Below are 21,779 nucleotides of genomic sequence, written 5' to 3' on the forward strand. Positions count from 1 at the left end.
GCCTCCCCTTCTCTCCTATCACTATTCTTCATGAGAAAAGAGAACTGAGCCCTTACAATGAAAATTCAGTGCACTCTGTGAATGCCCACAGCGCTGAGAAAGCTAACCACAACTTTGACAGGTGTTCCCAGAGGCCGGGAGCTTTTACCTGCTCATCAATTTTTCTCTGCAGCTGCATGATCTTGTTCTCCAGGCCGATGTGGAGCTTCTTGTAGCGCTCCACGGAACGGGCCTCTATCTTGAGCTTCTTGAGCTCCCTCTTGGCCATCATGCGGCGGTAGCAGCACTGCAGGTAGACGATGGCGCGCAGCGTGCGGCCGTAGCGCCGCCGCGCCAGCCAGCCCCGCACGTGCTTCTGGATGACCACGGACTTGTGCTCCCGCAGCATCTGCAGGGGGAAACACATGGGAAACACAGGGTTAGAGCTCCAAACTGCACCTGTGCAGTGCACAGAACCCCCTGTAACAAGGGACACTGAGATACCTTCACCTGCAAAGAGAAACTTCTGGGGAAGAGTAGCAAGAAATGGAATAACTTCAAATTAAAAATAAGAGGGAAAGAAGAGTGGAACAAGAACAACAATGAGTAAAAAGAAAAGGAACCCTTTTCTTTTTAAAACATGACAAAAGAGAGCTGGAGGCACATGGAAGGACTGGAGGAACATGAGGAAAACATGACAAAAAGAACTGGAGGCACATGGAAGCACCAGGCATTCCTTTGTGTTGAGGTCAGTGCTCAGCTAATTGCAAAAGTACATAGTACCTGTTGGCAAGATTACAAATACAATATTTTTTTTTAAACTGCAACTTTATCTTGAAACACTTTAGAATCATTGACATATGCTGCATAGAGTTCATCAATACAAAGTTTAAAATTACCACATTTGATATGCAATGCAGTCTGTACTGCATTTCCCAGAGGAAATTGTAGCTGTTAAGAAGTCAGAAGCTTTTGGTTTGTTTGTGTTATTTTGTTTTGGGGATTTTTTTGTTGCCTTTTTTGACATATCTTAGGCTTGCCAGCATGGAAAAATTTCCATCTATTCTAATAAGAAATTCGTAGTGTAGTAATTTGAATTTATTTGATGGCAGAAATTTCAACCATAGCTTTGAGCTGTAAAAAAAAAATCCATATTATTTAAAAAAAAAAATCTCTAACATAAACCAGTCATGTGTGTTAGCCAGGGAGTTCAGCTTAGAAGAGTCTACCACTTGGTTTTGGATCCTTCACCCACTAATTCAATCACAGATCTCCCAGGTCTGGAACCTCTGAATTCAAGCAGATTATATGAGATATGCATGGAGAGCCTGCCCAAATCCACAAGGCTTCCAGTACTCCGAGAGCTTTAGAGTTCACTTAATAAAGCTTCTGCAAATAAAACAGTTTATTCTAAAGAACAAAATTATTTAGGATTTCATGTTAATGCTCAGAATTGATAGTTTAAATATCATAGGCAGTTCACATTCTTACATTGATTTACCACAAAGCTGGTAAGACAAACTAGTCAGGTAACAGTAATTTTATTTTCTTTTAGACTGCTTAGCAAATGAACTGAAATGTGTTAGAAGCATTACAGTTTCAGATCAATGAATTTAAAATTCACTGGCAAAGTGGCAAGGCTGTAATACATAAAAACTTTCTCCCTTAGCATTTATTTCTGAATTAAAAATGAGACTGGAAATCCCAGCACTCAGTTGCTCAGCACACCAAGGTAAGGAAGCAGCTCTCTGAAAAGCACAGCAAGGTCAAAAGCCAAAGTCCTCCTGACTGCATGCCATGCAGTTGGCATTCCTGCCTCCTGTCTCGTCCTTACACATTTTCTGGAACACTCCTTCAGGCTCCCAGCAGGTGCCTGAACACTGGAATACAACTAGCTTTCAACAATTTTCACCTCCTAAGTTTGAAAGCAACAATTTCCACCTCAAGTTTGAAAGCAACAAGCCCTGTAAAATACCTCCATGGCGCAGGGATGGTCCTCATCCGCCAGGGAATTCTTGCATCCATGCAACCCAGGGAGGAAACAAGCCACTCCAAAGTACAGTGAGAGGATCAGGAAAGTTACTTCATCTACCAGCTATATCCCAGGAAAGCTTATGTCAAAGCTGTGGGGGAACTAGACTCCTTGTCCAGCTGAGAAGCACGCTGCTATGTCTCAGGCAGGAGCTTTCCCCAGGATGTGTGAAACAGATGATTCAACCATACTAAATTCCTTGTTCTGCCCACGTGACTCAAGACGTGCCCTCTCTTCCTACAACAACAACAGGTCCCTTTCACAATCCTAAGGAACAACACGTGTCCCACACATTACTGCAGCCAGGGCTCAGCCCAGCTCTCCTGTCACAGGGCAACCTTTCAGTTTCACCCTTCTGCAATCATCAACTCCACAACACCTGTGTTTACCTTCCCACGGCACCCAGAGCTTGTGCTTCCCTCTCTGGCCATCCTGTACCTCAGCCTGGGTAAGATCCCACCTTGGGAGGACAAGACAAACACAGCACACCGCAGGGGCACTGTCAGACTGTCATGCTTTACTGCAGAGAACAATTCACAGCTTGAGGGGGATCCTCCTGACAGGCAGGTCTGACCACCCCTTCCAGGGACTCCACCAGAAACCTGCCATCTCCATTAGGAGGGAATATAACAGGTTTATTAAACTGTGCTGCAAGACAGATGGGCTGTGTATTACTGATGTGACTAACAAGGCATAGGGAAACAACTTCCATCTTCCTGAAGATTTTAGGCCACCTACTGCTGTGACCCAGGTGTCACATCTGTCAGACCACTGTTAAAAACACATCTTGTTTAACATCACAAATACAGTTTGTAACAACAAGAATGCTAAGGATTCCAATAAAAAGCAAAGTGGATATCCACATAAAAGAACAGCCAAGTCAACCACAAGGGTCTTACTACTAAGAAATTCTTATCAAGGTTTATTTTTTTTTCAACTTTGTGGTTAGTTTATGTTAGAATACTACACATATGACTGTGTAGCAAGTTTAATACAAATGAAAAATATGAAGAAACTTCAAATATAAAAGAGAAAGATATGGTACCTAAGCATCAGATGGCTTTTGGCTGCATGCCCTTAACAATTACATGCTTGGGAAAACAAATCCCTCAGCTACTTTTTCAGTGAAATACAGGCTGACTTTTGAGCCTGGTTAAAACTTTTCTTGTAGATAAAACTGCTATGAAACATATCAGCACTTTGCAATTGGAATCATAATTCTGTTTTCAGCCCTGTAACCACTGAAAACCAAATTATTCAATTGAATAATTTATTATCAAGCGTATTCGGGAAAATATTACCAATATCGCTAGGACGGGGTTATATCAATTTACCCCCACACCAAAACCAACATACATTAAAAAACTAAAACTAAACCACTCCACCCATGGATAACTTTCAATATCCAATTTTTGTGGGAATCTCTTTGCTAACATAATTCCATAAGACATTTCAGAATCACTGAAACTAGGGATGGGAAAGGACCAGTAGTGAGTGCATCACATGTATATTGATGTAAGCAATTCTGATTTGGACTGAGAGAGATTAAAGCAAGGCCATTTTCAGCATTTATTTTAAGTGCCTCAAAGTTCTATATAACAAGTCAGAAATGCTGTAAATCTCTGTTGGATTCTCCACTGGCTGCACTGAAAGTCTAAATACGCCTGTATTAGATGACAATGAGGATATGTCTACAATGACAACTTGATGGCAGTATTAGATATTTCACATTTCCAGGTGCTGTCCCTTAATCCATGCTCTGCTGTTTTGTCTGTGCATCACACAAAACCTAAGAGCATCCACACAAAACATTTCAGATTCCCAAGATGACACCACAGAGAAGCTTTGTCCTGAAAGTGTGTGGAAATAAAGGAAGAGAGAAAAAGTACATTGTGATTTCTTACCATTTGGTACTTGTTTCTGACCATGTAGCCTCTCAGGAGGGCCTGGAGAGCAATAGTGGCATCTCGCATGCACTGGTATCTCTTGCGGACCACGTACATGCGCTGGAACTTCTGGATGGTGATGGCAGCTCGTGTTCTCCTCAGGAACTTGGCATAGCTGAGGAAAAGATCACAAACAGCACCTGTAATTATGTGATTGAATGCTTGGGGTTTTTTTAATAGCCTGTATTTTTAGTTTCTTCTTAGTGTTGTCAGTGACACAGTATTTTACTTGCTGTATACAACAGAATGACAAATTAACAGAAACCTCGCAAAGCTTTACAGGGAAACATTTTCACTTCCCCTAAGAACTGCACTAAACAACTGACAAGGTAAACTCAGCTTAATTTCTCATCACCTCTTCTCCAACTTTAAAGCTGTTTCCTCTAGGTCATCTTCCAGATCTACTCTCCCAACCTCCACCAGCAGAAAATGTTTTCTTGTTCTTGGCTATTGCAGTAAGACAATTACAAAGCATCATGACATATGCCTCTTTCTGAAGGTTGGTTATTACAGCCTTCATCACCACCCTGTCTTTGAACAATACCACCTGTATTCCTGCCCTTCTCTCTGGCCCCATGGCCATCCCTCAGAAGTCAATCCAAACAAGTCACTGACTGACGAATGTCCCTTTACAGCTGCACCCTGGGTGAGGAATGGCTTCTCCAGCAGGACAGACCCAGCTGGGAGGGCACATGGAAAGTGGGCAATAAGGACTGAGTCCTGCTTTACCTCACCTGCAACATATCTCCTTAGTACTACTTGTTTTCTGCATCATAGAGCCAGGGTGCTACTGTCCTCTCAGAAAGGTCAAAACCAGTCAGGACAGACACACTCATTATATTAAACTTCCTTCATTTCCCTGGAAAATCATCTCCTCTCAGGCAGCATAGGAAGGCGAGAACAGGTGTATCACATTTAAATAACCTGCTTACAGGGCTCTGGACTGGGGCTGGTGTGGCACTTGCCCTGAGCAGTGCTTACCATCGTGCCTGGTACCCTCTGACGTGTCTCTGGATGGTGATGGCAGCCTTCCTCATCCGCATGTACTTCTTCCTCATCAGCCAGCCCCGGATCGTCTTTTGGATGCGGATACAGGCAGCTCTCAACTTATCTGCCCTTATTTTTTCCAGGTAGGCTACTTGACCAGCCCGGAAAAATATTTTTGTCTTACCGAACTGGTACTTATCCTTGTCCTATTTTCAAAGGTAAAAAGAGGATAAGTTACAGCATTAAGTGTTAGTGCATAAAAAAAAGGCACGAAGGGCTAAATGAAAGCACAGTTAGTCAAGAGGCAAAATTATCTGTGGAATATTTTGGGTAATCTGAGACTTAAATTAAGTAGTGGAGAAGGGTATTTTCTCTGTATGATTCTGTTTAAAATTAATATAATAAGGCCACAAGCATGGCCCAAAGGGGCAATGTGAGATTTTTGCTTAGATGAAAATGACAAAGATGATAAAATGGAAGGCTACAGGAGGTGACAAAGGGGCCCAGAGGATGAAAGCAATACAGGCAGTGCACATGTACAATTTTCTGTTTAAATTGTAGCTGACCCCTCTGAACGGTCCATCTTCAACCACATTACACAGTGCAAACAAGGCAGCTGGGGCTTCAGACATGTACAAATCACTTATTGTATCAGGACTAGGGCAGAACAAAGCATGCTGCTGCTCAAACACATCTGAAATTTCAGAACTGAACCAGAAAGAGAATAGTATTTTATGTCTACAAGCTGTAGTACTCCTTTGAGGGAAAAACTGAGAATATACAAAGGCACACTGAAAAAAAAAATTAATTTTGTTGGCTGTTTGATTCTAAGTTGAAAGGAACAGCAGTCAAAGAGCTACAGGATACATTTGTGGTTTAGTATTTTGTAAAGGTACTAAAATAGTCTAGCTATGAGGGAGTAAGTGATACAGTCTCTATTCAGGCAGACTCCAAATGCTCTCAGCTCTAAGTGCAGGTACCTGAATCAGCTTCTCCAGGACATTTTTACACGTCTGCTTTCGGTCACCAAGGACATCCCTCTGCTTCATCAGAACCCGGTAACGGCTGAAGAACTCCTGGTACGTCCACCTGTCCCAAAGGCAGAGCACCAGTGCTAACAATGAACATTACCTCAAAAAGAACTGCAGCAGGAAGCAGTCCAAAGAAAGCAAACACACCTGGAGGGGAAGCCAGCAGCACTGATCCTGATGGTCTCCAGCACACCACAGGCTCTCAGCTGCTGCACTGCCCGCTTCTCATCAAACCTAGGGAGGAACAAAAGGTGGCTCTGGGATGTGGGACTGGGCTTGCATTATCTGGGGGTCCTGGAAGTGGCACAGTGGGGAGCAGGGGGAGTGTGATGGGTGGTTGGTAAGGTGCTCCTGAAACTCAAGGGTAACAGAGGACAGCCTGGCTGGAGAACTGTCTGAGCCCATTGGCACTTCCTGCTGGCCAGCACAAGAGCTACAGGAGCCTTTGTGTGCCTGGGCTTTGAGAAAAACTCTAAGTAAGCCCATATATGAAAGAAAAAAAAAAAAAAAGAAAAAGGCTTTGGAATCTGACAAAGCATATTCCAGCTCAAGAAGTGCAAACCCCACTTACATTTGAAATTGCTAGCAATGAAAATGTTGGAACTTTTTTCTTACATATCACCATAAACAAAAAAAAAGGCATCAGGAAGCATTTCTCCCTCTATTCATCCCCAAACATCTCCTGCTGTAATACACATACAGCAGAGTAAATCCATAACCAGAGAAAGGAGACACAGCACTTCACTCCTGAGTGAGCAAGGTCCAGCTTGATCCTCAGTGGCCTTGGGCAATCCCTCCCAACAGGGGCTCCCCAAACCCCACAGGAACTGGCATCTTACGTGAACGGGAACTTGAAGTCGTTTGGCTTAATGCAGCGCACGTAGTGAGGAGTTGTGGCATTCAGGGTTTCCATCAGCAGATGAAGAGAGTTTCGAAACTTTTTGAAAAAAAAGAAATGGAAAAAAAAAAGTCAGGGAATGGCCTCAACAAGCTCAGTCATCTTTGAGATAACCTCAGAAAACAGACTCGATTTGCATACTTTTAATTTAATTATGGTAAAGATATGCAGATATTTTATGTTTGGCCACTGATAACTGGAACCAGGTTTTCTGGGGATTGAACCTCACTTTGGATTTGAATCAGACAAAGTGGCACATGATCCAAAAAACCCAGTTTAAGACTTTCAAAACTTCTCAGCATCCATGTTAAATTTGTTTTGAAAAGCATCAGTTTGGGGTTGGGCATCATAATAAAAAATGAATAAAAAATAATTAAAAAAAAAAAAAAATTCCCCACAGTGCATTGGTAATTCGGGACTATTTGCACCAAGCTGTAAGTCACAATAAGCTGCACCTCTCTCAAAATCATAAGAGGTCCCACGAGCCACCAGCAAACTTTGAGACCTATGAGACAGGAGGTGAAGGGAAACATTTTGTAACAGAGCTGCATCTTCAAACTCACCTGATGTCCCACAGTTTTCTTGTGCTCCTTGCTGGCTTGCCCTGGCCTGGCCTTGGCAGGTTTGACAGGCATTCGAGTCAGAGGCACACGCCCTGAAGGGGCTGCTGATGTGGGGCTGAGCACCTTCTCCTCATCCTGGAATAACTCTGGCAGCAGCTTGAACTGGTGTAACAGCATAAAAAATACACAGAGGGTGAGAATCCAGCAAGCAATCGTACCTGTTTGTGCTTAAGGTTAAATTCCACGCTCAGCTTTTGTAAGAACTGCATTTTTGGTGAACTTCACAGGGGGCAAATGCAAAAAGCAGACAGGCTAAGTGGTACAGTGAGTGGGCCATGATTTAATGCCAAAACTTTTGTGGGTTTGATCAGTGAGTCTCCTTCTCAAGATAAAATTCTCTTTTTTTTTTTTCTTATAGCCAACAAGAGCCATATGAAACTGTTAGATACCAACAGCAGTTTCCTAAGTACCAGCTGCAATTATAAACAGCTGCTTTGATCTAAGAAGGAAACTACAGGGTCCTCTCTTATTCCAATGGTGCATCACTCTCCTTTGTGGTTGAGAGGTATCTGGGACACTGAATAAAGCAGCAGGCAGCAAAGATGATTCCTGCTTTATCACTCCAAATTGAAATAATCAGCTTAACAGACAAACCATCAACTGAAAAAAAACCCCACTAGCCAAATTTATCTGACTGAGATCTACTCCCTGCCAGTGGGAGTGGAAGAAAAACCTGAAATGTCCTTCCAAATACCACAGGACTTCTGCTTCCCTTTCTCTAATGGCTACAAAATATACTGATACATAACAGCTGCTTTGAAGTAACTTATAACTAAAAATAACACCACCAGGTCTTTCCACTGACAACTACAGCTCTTCAGAACCATTATGAGTAAGAGAATCTGAACCTCTCTACCTGTCCATGAATAATTTTATATCTAGCATCTGTGCCTTTTTCCCCAAGAGACAGGAACATTCATTTTTCAGTACTAGAAAGCACTTGGGCCAAGCACAACCTAAAAAATTAAAAAATTGGTTTTGTCTCATAAAACTTGGTGAGCAGACACAATAACCAATGGAACACAGTGCACAACAAAATGGCACCTGTGCCCTGTGGCTGTGCCAGAGGGGCTGGAAAAGGGCATCAAATGTTCCCCAGCAGCACCCAGCACAGCACTCCAGCATAACAAAATGACTAAGGATGCTACAAAAGAACCCTAAATTCCTGAACTTAAAAGGGAGTATTGATCTCCTTGGATTGATCTCACCTGAGCTAGTGAAGGAGGACATTTCCTGAGGGTGATTTACTCTCCTTCCACTGGCTCAGCCCAGAGCTGAGGATGGCTGGGGTAGCAGCTCTTTGTCAGCTGCCTGTGACACAGTGAGTTGGTGGGCACAGGCACTACAGAGCCAGGTGTTCCCAGCCTGTACACAAACTTATTTCAATATAATGTGATTCTCTGAAGCTCCTGATGCTCCCACACACCAGAGGTGGGGGTAGGAACAGGGTTCCCACTGTCTCAACTGCAGATGCATGAGTTCTTCTAAGCTGTCCATACCTAAGGATCATTCTCTTTCTCCAGCCCTGGGAAAATCTGCCTGCAAAAATGGGCAAGTGCATGTCAAAGGCACTATTTTCACAGACACTGGCCCAGTTACTCCAAGTAGAAGAAAGGAACAATGTCTGGCCTCTCCAGCACAGGTCAGCAATAGTGGAGCATGATCCAAACTGCAGGACCACTCCTGTTTGGTTTGGGTTTTAGTATCTCATCAATTTTCTTTGTTTCTCAGAACACTAAGAGTGTTCAAAGAGAGGAAAACACTGATCAAAGGGTAGATAATTCACGTGACAGAAAACAAGCAAGGAAGCATTTCTTCCCTCTAATTTTTTCAGACCACCTAACACACATGCTGCTAACAATCTTACAGATCATTTCTTTCAATACAGAGCCACAACAGAAAATTCTAACAACCATGCAAGCAGCAAGCATAAAAGCCCAGGATTGTTGTGTTGCTTTCATGATACATGCATGGAACCTGAACTACTTCACAGAGGTTCTGTGGGTGGATTTACAGAGAAGGCCAAAATAAATAGTTGAATTCCACAGTCCCTGCCAAGAGCAGAGTGTGTCATGCACTCTGGAGAGCAAAGAAGCATCCAAGCTGTGTGTGAGAGTGGGCATGGGCAGGATGACAGATGATGCAGTCAATTTAGAATTACCTTCTGTTGGATGTGCACAGCAAACCCAGAAAACATCACCACCAACAAAATGGAATAAAAGTCAGAAATGCAGTTCTACTACAATTACTAACAAAGAGGCACTGATGAAAAACAAAAATAAAACATTCTTTATACTGCTTTTGGCAAAATGGAGTAAAACCATGGTTTTTTTTAGTGTTTAGACTGAACTGCCTCAAGCTACACTGAGCCTGCCCAAGCTGCTGTCAGGCTCTTACAGCAGCTCTGTCCCCTCTGTCTGTCATCCCATGGAGCACCCTGTCCCTCTGTCCTGCACAGAGTGGCTGCCTGGCTCTGCCAGCTCCCCAGAGATGCCACCTGCCTCTCCCTCCACCCCCAGAAACTGCCTTCACTTAAACCATCTCAATACTGCTCCCAGTGGAAAGTCTGCTGTGGTGTTTCATTATACCACGTCTTAATCATTTAGCTTCATATTATCTGCTCAGAATAGAAACAGAAGAGAAAAATGTTGGTTTTCCTGATAGAATAGCATAATTTTAGATAGCCTGTCCTTGATACCCAGCTTCCTGGGCCATTAGAGCTAGCAAATTCCCAACAGCCACCACTGTGCAATGTCAAGTTAATTGCCTTCACATTTCTGAGAGCACAACCAGCATTTCTGCCATTACCAAACACAGACAATGCCATTAAAGACCTGTTCTATAATATTCCTTCATGCAGTATTTTTCAATTCAGAAGTTATCTTTCTTTCATAGATATCAAGGAGACAAGACTGTAAGTTCTGGTTTGTGTCCTTATGGTCTATATACTTTATTCCTCTCTCATTTTGAACTTGTCTCTCCTTCAGAAATTTGCTGCTCACACCATAAACAATGACCTTATGTTTTCAGGTTATAAAATTAAGGGCTTAACTGTTGAGCCTTCTTATACCACTATGGTATATCAGAAGTCATAGACATCTCTACAGAAAATACAGCTAAATTTTGTGAAAAAGAAACCCCCTTCCCCAAATCCCCTTCCCCCCACTCAAAAACCCAAACCCAACAAAATAGCTCCCAAAATAACAACAACAACAACCCACTAACAGTGAAATTAATGGCTAAATAGACATGGAAAAATGTTAGAATATAGAACTTTCTAAATTCATGCAGATAACCAAGTAAAACAAACTATGTTCAATTTTAGCTGATCTGATACTAAGGGAGAAATATTTCCTAGGTTTATAAGAAGTTTTCTATTACCCTTAATTCAAGGACTCTTAACTGCAAAAGAAGAAAAAAAATCCTTATACTAACCTTACTTGATTTTAGGACCCTAATTTGTTCTTCATAAACTGTGTCTTTATTCTTTTCCAAAAAGCCTTCACACTGATATTCCACCTGAAATCATTTTACAAGAGCAAGTATTAGAAGTAATAAATAATAATAATTTGCATAGAATTCACCAGCTAGAACATTCACATTTAAAACATAATTCTTTTACATAATGAAAATATCAGCTCCCAAGTGCATCTTTGTTAAACATAGATTTCCCTCAAAGAGAGTGCTTTCCAGTAAAATACAGAACATTAAAACAGAGAGAGGAATACTGCTATTGCATTATACCAGACATATTTCACTGCTGAGAGATGCTCATGGCAAGGCAGCATGACTCAATGGTTCCTGTAAGGGTGAACAATGCAAGTGTGTGCTGAGCATCCCCTTCCCTGAGCCCATCAGGGCTGCAGAGCTGTCTGAAATCCAGAGGCAACTGAGAACAAAGTATCTCTCATCTCATTAGCTGAGAAGCAGTAAGTACATCTGCCTGCAGATTATGGTGGAAATGGCTCATTTGTGCTCCAAAGGACTCATTTTACCAGCAGCAATAAAATGGCTGAATGTTGTGACGATACCTGACAACCCTCTGTCACAGGGCTACAGCATTTCCTGGACCAAAGAACAGCCAGTGTCAGATAAAAACCTACCATTTATTTCACTGTCCTAATTCAAGGCTGAAAGAAAACCAAAACTATTGTCAAAAGTCCATTTGTCAGTGCTTGCACAGTGACACTATCCCCCGAGCTGCAAAACATTTCAAGCAATTCCTAGAGGGAAGAGGCCACAGGATGTCTCCAGGGTTTCTGCACAGCTGGACGCCCACCCTGAGCAGCTCCTGGGGCACCATCCATGGTTTTTCTGCGGGAGGCCATGCCAGGAGAGGGCAGCAGCATCCCTGCCTTGTCCAGAAGCACAGCAGCAGCAGCACACATCACTGACCTGCCAGCTGGGGCTTTGCTTCTGCTCCCAGATGTCTGTGTGCATTCACATCAGCACACAGCAAACATAAAACACCTAGCACAGACAGCAGGGCACAGCTTAGAGCTTTGCTAGCACCTGCTTGGAGCTGCCTTCTGCTTTCCTTGGCCCTTGCTGCTCACAGACTAGACATGGGAAAGCCTTGCTTTTGATATCAAAGTTTAGCCTAATGAACAGATTAGGAAATATTAAATAATTCCTTCTTGTTCTCTCACCCACAGAACAGAACTCGTGAATCTAAACAGTTACAGAGATGTTCTTGGTGTTTTCACTAAGGTAACACCAGATGCAAAAAGAATAGGACCCTCCTACACATACAAGAGCCTAGGAGAAACCTAGTGGAGGCAGATAAGGACCTCCAACCCCCCGTGTCAGCAGTGCAGACCTACTGGTAAGAACCTGAGAGCTTCTTGAATCCCATTTTGACAAAATTCTCAGGCAGCTTTTCTGGGTAACAGGACAACTGTATTACATGGGATTATGAATGTTTTTGTTTTAACCTGAGGAGTGGCTCAGTTTGAGGAGCACTGGGAGCTGAACACAGCATGCACCCCACTGACACTCCCCTCAGCCAGCTTCCTAGAAATAGCTGTTCCCTGCACAGCCCAGGCAGGGGTGGAGCAGCACACACTGCTCCAGCAATAGAAAAGGCTCTGTTAGCCTCTCTCCTCTTTGCACATTGAGATGGCAGCAAAAACTGCATTAATTCATTGCTGCTCTTTAGCTAAAAGGAGTGGGGTACAGGATTTCCTTTTTTGTACATTTCTGTTGCATAACTAGGACTGATACAGTGATGCTGAGAGCTGTAAATGCACTGAGCTTCCATGTTTGGAAAAAGGAGGGGAATGGTTACAGCATGTGATGGAGTCAGGAGCTCCTGTGGGTCCCTGCACAGCTGCCAGCTCACCTTCCCCTCCTGATGTGGAGTTGGGGCAGCAAGAGCTGAGTAGAGCCAGGGATGCCACTGCCCAGTCTCTGCCTGCAGCAGCCCCAGGATGCCCTCCCACACACCAGCAGGAAAGCAGCACTGCAGGAAAATCCTTACCTTGTCAGCAAAGTGCTTGATGATAAAGGCCTTATTTGACATACGTGGCTTTTCAAAGAGAGCACATTTATTCAAATGAGTATTGTAAAGTTTTTGGGCCCAAGAGTCATCTGAGCCTTTTGGCATCTATGGAAAAGAATACAGACACACTTAAAATGTCTTGAGAACTTTCCAGTAGCAAAAGCATTTAAGAAGATGGGGGACAACACCTGATGATTTCCTCTCCCATTCTAGCTCCTCAGATTCCCAGCACTGCCAGAAGCAAGGACACAGTAACCAGCTGTGCACAGTTCCACACTGGGCACAGGTGGGACAGCTGCTGGGACACACCTGACACCAACAATGCCTCCAGTGTCACACACCTGAAGGCAGGGACCCCAAAGGCACGTTACCAGACTGAGCAGAACTCATCCACCTCCATTAGAGATTTCTTGTGATAAATAAGAACCCCAAGCTGGGTTTCCACTGAGGCAGACACACTGAGCCATCCCCTGTACATGGCTTGGCATAAAATAAACCAAGATAAAAGACAACGGGTGAAACACTAAGCAAGAGGCAATCTGGGGAAATCTGACAGGACCAAGGATGGCACTCACTTATCCTCAGGGAAGGGAAAACTGTCCAAGTCCAAACAAAGTTGATCAGAGACCCAGGAACAGCTACAAATACATGATGGAGGGGAAGGAGTGAGGAGGAGTCCATTACTGAAACAATTTTTTCTCCTCTAATTGCCAGTTCTGTTTGTATGCTTCCCAAATTCTTGCCCCATCAGTGTCAAAATGACAACTGTCTGCAGGTGACTTGTCCCTGTGAGGCCCAGAAGCAGGACAGCTGATGACCTCTCCCTCTGTGAAAGCCCTTGAACACACACCTTGCACTCCTCATCCAACAGATCCAGAACTCCCATTTTGGCCTCTATGAGGTTGATGCAAGGCTGATTGTCATAGAAATCAATCAAGGTCCATGGTATTTGTTCCTTCATATATTCTTCTTGTTCCAGCTTAAAGACATGCTGCAGGGCAAAAGGAAAACAGTTTTCTGTGAAATGAAATGCAGAATAAATACATTGAACTCTCAACTGGATTCATCTTGGCACATTGATCCAGGCTGTCAAGTGACACTAGTTCAACTGAATAAACTCTTTAACAAGTGTATGAAAAATAAATTAACCTTTTTTCCTGGCCTAAAAACAACAGTCCAAATTAAAGCACTCCACATTCTCTGCAAATACCCCATCTTTTTACTATATTGTCCCACTATTACTATAAGCTCTTTTCTCTTATAAAAACCAACACAAAACTTAAAGTGCTGGAACAGCAGCCTATGAAGTGAGATGTGCCATGCTTTTATGATTTGGAAATTATGAACACTGCTCTATTTCAAGCAAAGTTTCACTATAAATACTTTTGTGTTTCCTTGTAAAATAACAGAGCTTTATTTCCTCTTAAATGGCTGCTGATTTTTTTTCTAACATGACGCACTGCATTAAAATTCACTCTTTAGCAAAAGCTGAAGGAGCATTAGAACTAGGAATCCTTTAAGGAAAATTCTGTGACAGATTTATCTGGTACGAAGATCAGTAACCATGTAGTATTTATTCAAAAATATTATCACAAACAGCCTGCACAGCTTTAATGAAATGTGCATAAGAGATAAATTAAAACTTCAGGAAAAAACCAGAATAAGATATTAAACAGGCAAACTGTGGTCTTAATAGAACAAGCACTTTGAAAAACCAAGAAGACTGCTGACTCCAGTTATTTTTGATGATGTTTCATCCCCCACCTACATTTTTCTGCACACTGAATGCTGCTGTGGCAGGTGAATGCGTGCTGGGAGTGCCCCCAGCAGCACGGGCAGGGTCTGGGGGTGCCACAACATCTGAACTGCCCCAAGCTCAGTGCACAGCCCACAAACCCCTCACAGTTCCCCAGTCTGTCTGCAAGGCAGCAGAAAGCTACCCTGACAATGCTGTTTATGCCTTTATTTCATTAGCTTAACACCGTGCTCCCCAACACCGTGCTCCTGAACCGCACCCATGGGAGCCATTCCCACCCTGCACCTGGCAGCAAAGCCCTGGCAGCACTCTACTGGCAAGTCAGATCCAACCCCAGATCTGAAAGGAAACAGAAACCCGTTTTTCACTGTGAAGGAACCAGCACTTAGGTGGTGAGAAATGCCATCAGACCTGATTTTCCCTGTGGGTGGTGGGCACCAGGCAGGGCAGGGTGGTCGGGCAGTTCCCAAATGGCTTCTCCTCAGCCAGGCTCAGGCTGTTCCAGGCAGCCACAAGGTTTTAATTCAAAGCAACCTCCCCCTGTGTGCCTGCATGGCTGCCCAACAGGTCCACGTTCACCAGCACTGGGTTTGGGAGCTTGGCAGGCACCAACACAAGAGCCCTGTCACCCCCTCCTTCATGAGGCAGGTGCTTACAGCAATGGCACGAGAGGGAAGGGAACAGGGGCACAGTTACCTTCACTGAAAAAGAGAACCATTAGAGCTCTTACAGCAACTAGATTTTGCTGTAAGCTGAGAAAACTCCAAGACACCCTGTGCCTAGCAGTTACGACATCCCACTCACGGAGCTGAAGCCAGCCATGGCACTACCCACATGGAAAGGGCATGCCAGGGCTGGAAAGGTGCTCTGCTCTAGCACCCTGCTTCCTCCCTGACATACTGGGATGAACCATGGCCCAGGGGATCTGGCCCTGTGAGCACACACTGCCACCCAGGCAGGATCATAACCAGAGTTCAGAGCTACCCCGGTGCCGCGGCAGAGCCTAGCAACAGGCCTGGCAGAAATAACTCGCCTCATGGTGATGCAGGTAAGAGATGTAACTGCAAACGTCACTGAGGCTGGCTGAGGAGAGAATCGTGATCTCTCCGGAGGAGGGGGAAGAGCCGCCTCCTGCCACACGTCATTCATCACCTTCAGCATCAGCCAAAAGCCCCAAAAAGGAACAGCGGGGAGGGAGCGCGGGCGGCGGAGCCCCGGCAGCGGAGCCGCGCTCCGCTCTGCCCCTCCAGCGGCTCCCGAGGGTTATGGACACACCTCTCACTCCAACTTCATCCTCACAGGGCTCTCACTGACAGGCAATCTCAGGGTCTTAATTGCCAAGCACTGCTTCTGCCTTATAATTGTTACTGTGATCAGAATTTCAAATAGTCCCAGAGCAGCAGTTAGTCATAAAATCTATTTCGAGGAGAAAGTCGATCTTCCCCCATCCCTCAAAGCCCACGGCCAGGACACCTGCTTAATAGACTGAAGGAATTCATCCTAACCACTGGGGAGCCAATTAGCAGAATGGACTTGGATGAGGGGAAAGGGAAGAGGAAATGCCAGTCACTTCTTACTTACCATATTGAACTGCTGCTGCAGTTTTTCATTGGCATAGTTGATACAGAACTGTTCAAAGCTGTTGATTTCAAATGTTTCAAATCTGAAATATGAATACACTCAAAATTACTAGTGTACTAAAAAGAAAAAAAGATAAAATTACCCCAAAATTTTAAATTTCCTCCCTCCAGTTAAAGTCATTGAATTATTTCAGGCACAAATAACATGGGTCAAGCAAGAAAAGACACAGGGAAATGGCAAATTGCACTGCACAGGCACTTTAGTGATGCTCCCTCTCTAGTCAGGGATGAGGAACTCTGATGCTCCTGGAGAGCACATTAGTTATCTTTGTAAGTGCCACCTTGGAGGAACCTGACATGAAAATTGCCTTGTAACTTTCCAAAATGCAACAGATAAATAAACTACCAACAGCAAAAAATCTGAAATCCCACTATAAATGTTGAAGTCATGACAAAGATCTTAGTGTGTCAAAGCTAAACACCCACTTCCTTCAGCTGGAATAAGCAGCTGCTAAAGTTTGGGGTTTTTTTGTGTAATCCATGCAGTGCTAGATGATAAAGACAAGGAAGCTTTGCAGTCAGATAATTACATAAGAGTGTCATATCTCTGACAAAAACTCACCCATAGATGTCCAACACCCCGATGAAGGAATGCTGTTTTACAGTGGCATGAAGGGCCTTGTTCACATGATCTACAATCCAGTTGAAGAGGTTAGCATAGATATGTTTGGCAAGTGCATCTCTGGCATTGATGGCGTGAAGTTTGGAAATTGGCTTGATGTAAGTTTCAGTGGCAGTGGCAAGCTTCCTATGGCAAAGCCAGTGGGCCATCTCCTCATACTCCACACCCATGAGGTCACAGAAGATGGTGAGGGGTTCGTGCTTGGGCTGATAAAAACAGGCTCATTAGATATTGGCACATATTACCCACAGCAAACATACAATCATGCCAGCAGAACTGGCTGCCTGCAGTGACCCTACAATAAGCAGCAACAGCAGCTTCCTCAGCTCTTCCTCCTTCAAAACACAGCAAGTTCCCTGCTCACTTAGCACATTCACATTGCTGAAGTGAGTTAGTGAATAATCTTCCTTCCTTCCTCCTTCCCTTGTTCACCAAAAGGCTTCAAACACAGGGAACCTGCAAACTTCAGAAAAATGAATCATCTGGCTTTGCTGGTGGACTTGGTATTTTGAATTCTTACAGCTGTAAGAATGGACAGAGCTCCTGAGAGGGGCTCTAGACTGCTGACACACAGCTGTGGCAGGGAGTGATGGGCAAGGAGGCAACACAGCCTGAGAAACAAGTGTGGAAGGGCTTCAGTGCTCTGGTCTCAGTACTTAACAAAGTATTTTCTCAGTGAATTCTGGAGACAAACACCAAGAGATTGCAGCACACTAATTCTAGCCATCAAATGGAACTGTACAAGAGGAAAAACCTGAGCTTTGTTTAACTGGGTAAAAGCAACCAGCAAGGCTTGTGTGTTGAGATGGGTATATAAAGTTTCTGCACAAAGGTCAGTGCAGTGCACTGACCACTCAATAAGATCCCACACTTAGTGACTAACATGCAAACTGATCACTAGAAGTCAAGGAGGACAGACAGGTCTTTCCTCCTCAGGAGCTCCCCTAACAGCACTTGCTCATCCCGCTCCCGTTGCACCTGGTGGCTCAGCAGCACACTGACAACGCTGCCTTGACAAGGACAGATGGCAGAGGACTGTCACCACATGTCCTACAGCTTCACAGTACATCAGCTTTAAATATTTCCACATCCTTGTGACTTCTCTGGGGCTTTTTCTACTTCTTACAGCATACAGGCCCCATGCAGCTACACCTCCAAAATCCAATTAACTGAGCATGTTTTACTGGCTTGGAAGACAGTAATAAAGTAATAATACTGATGAACACTGCACAAAAGAGTGTCACATTAGGGTTGCTCAAGCTAACATTAAACAAACTGATTTATTGCCACAGCAGCATAGGGAGCCTTGTGCTGAGCACTCTGCAGCACCACTGCTCCATCCCAGCAGTGCCTCCCAGCAGAGCAGTGTGCATGGCCAGAGCTCTGGGGTGACATGGCATTGCCAGGACACAGGTAATGGTGCCCCTGAGGACACATTCACCACTGCCTGCCAGGTGTTGTCAGGCCAGCACAGGGTTGCACAGGAACCTGCTGCTTTTTACCAGCTCAGCCAGTGGGATTCCTGCACTGGAGATACTCATCACAACACAGGCAAGTTCCTCATGTCCTGGGGCTCATCAGCTTTCTCCCTGTTATCATTAAATGAGCTTTCTTTGTAGTGAAAACCTTTATAAGGCACCCAGGAGCCAGCCTACTGCTGTGGTTTCAAAGCAGCTGTGAGACCCCACGGGCAGGTGGTGTCAGGGCAGGAACACCAATGACTCACAAAGAACCTGCTGTCTCAGCTCCAGAAACTGCCACTGCAGAGTCCTGAGAAAGGGACTGACAGTGAGAAAAGAAAAAAACTCTGCAAGTGTTGCTGCTATTGCAAAAGAGAGAAAGCTGATGGCTGTGCAGGCCAGGAGTAAACATTCAAAGAGAGGCAGAAGGAGAAACTGGTCCCTCTGAATCCAAACAAGAGACCAGTCAGAACTGTTTTGTTTCTCATCTCCAGAATATGGGTAAGAAGCCTGGGCCCTCACCAATGAGGAGGGTTTTTCAGATCAGACTATTCAGTCCTTGTTGTTGATCTCCAAGGCAAAAAAGAACTGATAAAACTGTGACACTTAGATGAGTCACACAAATCATATCTGTATATCCTATGCTCATGTCTAAGCACCCCAGAGGCATTTGTTTTGCAATTATTTAGGGCATTCTGGCACTTCATACAAAAAAAACCCATCTGGCAAAGCATTTACTGTGTGCAGGGAAGATATTCATGCAGGAATATAAGGATCTAGACACCTACTCAGGACTTCAAAGCTAGCCTGCCTACTAAACTTTTCTAGGGCAGATCAATTACAGCTATAATTGCATACCAATGTTATAATACAGAGAGTACTGTCTAAAGCCTCTGAACTGAGGAGAGTTGAATCTATCTGCAATAAACGGTGAAAATGTTAGCAAATTAGAAATAAACCCATTTCCATTTCACTCTTTTTCAGAAGAGGTCCCTGCAAACAAGCAGGAGGCAGAGCTGTCAGAGTGCACACCATGCCCTTCAGCTGATCTGCCACTCACAGGAACAGTGCAGCTGTCAGAATCCCGAGATGCAAACTCCACGTTGCCCAGGTGAAGGATGCCAGCAAGGATTCGAAAAATTCCCATCTGGTAGGAATCACTAATCCCTGGAAAAGGATGAATAAAATGTTTTGAATGGAGAGAGCTGCAGTTGATGAAAAAATTTGTTAAGGAGAGAAGAACAGTGACTGCTGTGTGTGACTTTGACATTTGACAGTGTTAATTGGCTCCACTTCTATGAAAAATGTTTTACAACCACATGAAAAAAAAAAAAAACTCCATTAAAAGTAATAATTTAATTTGCTGTTTCAAAGTGCTTTGTCAGTGACCTCCAGCACTGTGTATGTTACACCAAGGGACTCCACCATTTATGTTCACATAATGTGCCCTCCTCTTAGCCTTATACTACAATATCTTCTTTAAATATCTTGTCCATGCAATACAAGTATCTCAGTCCCGAAGTTTATCCAACTCTCCTGGTTTTAAACACAACAGAGTACAAAAATAATAAACACAAATAATATAGACAACACTTGCTAGTGTATCAGATTTAGGATATGACTGTGATTTACCAATTACCTAGCAAAGTGCAGGCCTGTCTGGTGTTCACCATTTCCTTAGCATCATCAACACCATCAATCACAGGGCTTCCACCTTGCTTCGTATAGTGAAAGTAATTTGCATTCCCTGTAATAATAAAAAATACATATTTGACACACATTGATGCAGAAATTCACAGCACACCTGTAAAGCTGTGTCATGATTAAGTTGCTCTTGGCAGAATCCATGATCTGACATGTTCATTTTCACCTTCTGGCTCTTAAGACCTGCTTATTCTAAAGAGCATTTTTTCAGGATTTAACTGTGCAAGTCAGTATTCTTTCAGCTAGCTGGTTCTTACAGTAGGCCCTCAAGCATATTCTCTACCTAACCTTGGTTCAGACTTGCACAATTGTGGAATAATCATTTTGGAAGCAGTTTCTCTCCAAGCCTGAGCCAACCACCTACACAGCAGCCACAGAGTTGAGAGCACAGTGCTTTGGAATTATGTGACAGATATAACCATTCTATTACTATATCAGGGTATTCTATTTTGCCCATCTTCTTCTCCCTTCTAATTTATGGTCTGGCTCAGCCTTATGAGTGTCTGTGCTCCATTCAGGCTGAGAAGTCAAGGTTGGAGCAGAGAGAGCTTCATACTGCTCTGGGGACAGCATTGGGCTGCACTGGGAGACCAGCAGCTCTCCTGGGTAAATTCCTATGGTTTCATGCTTCCAGCTGCACTAACAGACTCCTTTTCTTCTGATCAGCTAAGGTTCCAAGAATGCTGAAAGAGAAGTCTGCTAAATGGCTTCTTCAGTTATAATTACATCAGTTCCTTTCTTTCCTGTGTTAGCAGATGCGAATCCTAAATGTGCCAGGGGGGTGCAGAAGAGCAGAGAAACACTCTAAAACCAGAACAGTATTTCAGAAACCAGCACAGGCTGTGCAGCTTTCCTACTATGAAATTGACTTTTAAAAATATACTGAAGCACTGCAATTTGTACTAAATTTTTAAAATGATGACATGATTGTCTATCTCAGGTCATCATTACACTTTTCTTTTACAAAGCACCAACTCCTGTCAAATGAGAAACCTCTCTTCTTCAAATAAAACATTTTAATTTGAAAAAAATAATTTGATTTTAATTAATTTGACACAACATTTAATTTGAAAAAATAAAAAATTCCCTCATCTGCTTTTTCATCACCAGGTTAGCAGAGGTCATAAAGTAATTGTTGCTAACAGCAGATGCAAAATAAGATTTTCAGACACTTATACCAGAAAGGGTAAAATTCTCTAGTGGCTGGAACAACGGAAAAAAAGGTTTTAAAGAACTAAGAGAAAAGAATTTCACCCACCAGGACATAGTAAGTCCTATTGATTACAACTGCAGTGTATTAGAGTCTGCTGAATAAACAAATCTGTTACTTTTGTTCTATCAGAAAACCACTAAGTCCAAGGTCTATCATTTTAGTTATTCTCAATACATTTTAGTACTTAAAGGTTTAGAATTTAAAAGCCAGCAATTCTTCTTTTGGGTCTTTGGCTCAAAAAGCTCAGAGATGCTGCTGTCCCCACAACCACACAACACAGCAAGTGTGAATGCCATACCTAATCGTAGAGTTTTAAACTCAGGCAATGCTGCAGAGGCACAAAGCTGGTAAAAGATGTGGTAATTTCTCTCCTCTTCTGCCTTTAAAA

The 21,779-nt window shown here is 43.5% G+C and overlaps 1 protein-coding gene across 2 annotated transcripts in view; it reads right to left on the minus strand.

Moving 5' to 3' along the window:
* The window catches only part of MYO5A (myosin VA), a 101,121-nt gene that overhangs the window by 28,965 nt on the left and 50,377 nt on the right, over window positions 1–21,779 (minus strand). For both annotated transcript variants that reach the window (XM_077185682.1, XM_077185683.1), the window contains exons 7-21: window positions 21,690–21,771; window positions 20,114–20,221; window positions 19,535–19,641; window positions 16,955–17,220; window positions 16,334–16,415; window positions 13,847–13,987; window positions 12,976–13,101; window positions 10,932–11,015; window positions 7,437–7,598; window positions 6,815–6,912; window positions 6,123–6,209; window positions 5,925–6,033; window positions 4,939–5,150; window positions 3,916–4,072; window positions 149–388 (exon numbers count right to left, since the gene is read on the minus strand). In XM_077185682.1, the coding sequence (XP_077041797.1) occupies window positions 149–388; window positions 3,916–4,072; window positions 4,939–5,150; window positions 5,925–6,033; window positions 6,123–6,209; window positions 6,815–6,912; window positions 7,437–7,598; window positions 10,932–11,015; window positions 12,976–13,101; window positions 13,847–13,987; window positions 16,334–16,415; window positions 16,955–17,220; window positions 19,535–19,641; window positions 20,114–20,221; window positions 21,690–21,771 (2,061 nt within the window). The remainder of the gene's footprint in view (window positions 1–148; window positions 389–3,915; window positions 4,073–4,938; window positions 5,151–5,924; window positions 6,034–6,122; window positions 6,210–6,814; window positions 6,913–7,436; window positions 7,599–10,931; window positions 11,016–12,975; window positions 13,102–13,846; window positions 13,988–16,333; window positions 16,416–16,954; window positions 17,221–19,534; window positions 19,642–20,113; window positions 20,222–21,689; window positions 21,772–21,779) is intronic.

The sequence above is a fragment of the Agelaius phoeniceus genome, chromosome 13 (assembly GCF_051311805.1).
Source record: "Agelaius phoeniceus isolate bAgePho1 chromosome 13, bAgePho1.hap1, whole genome shotgun sequence".
Classification (NCBI taxonomy): domain Eukaryota; kingdom Metazoa; phylum Chordata; class Aves; order Passeriformes; family Icteridae; genus Agelaius; species Agelaius phoeniceus.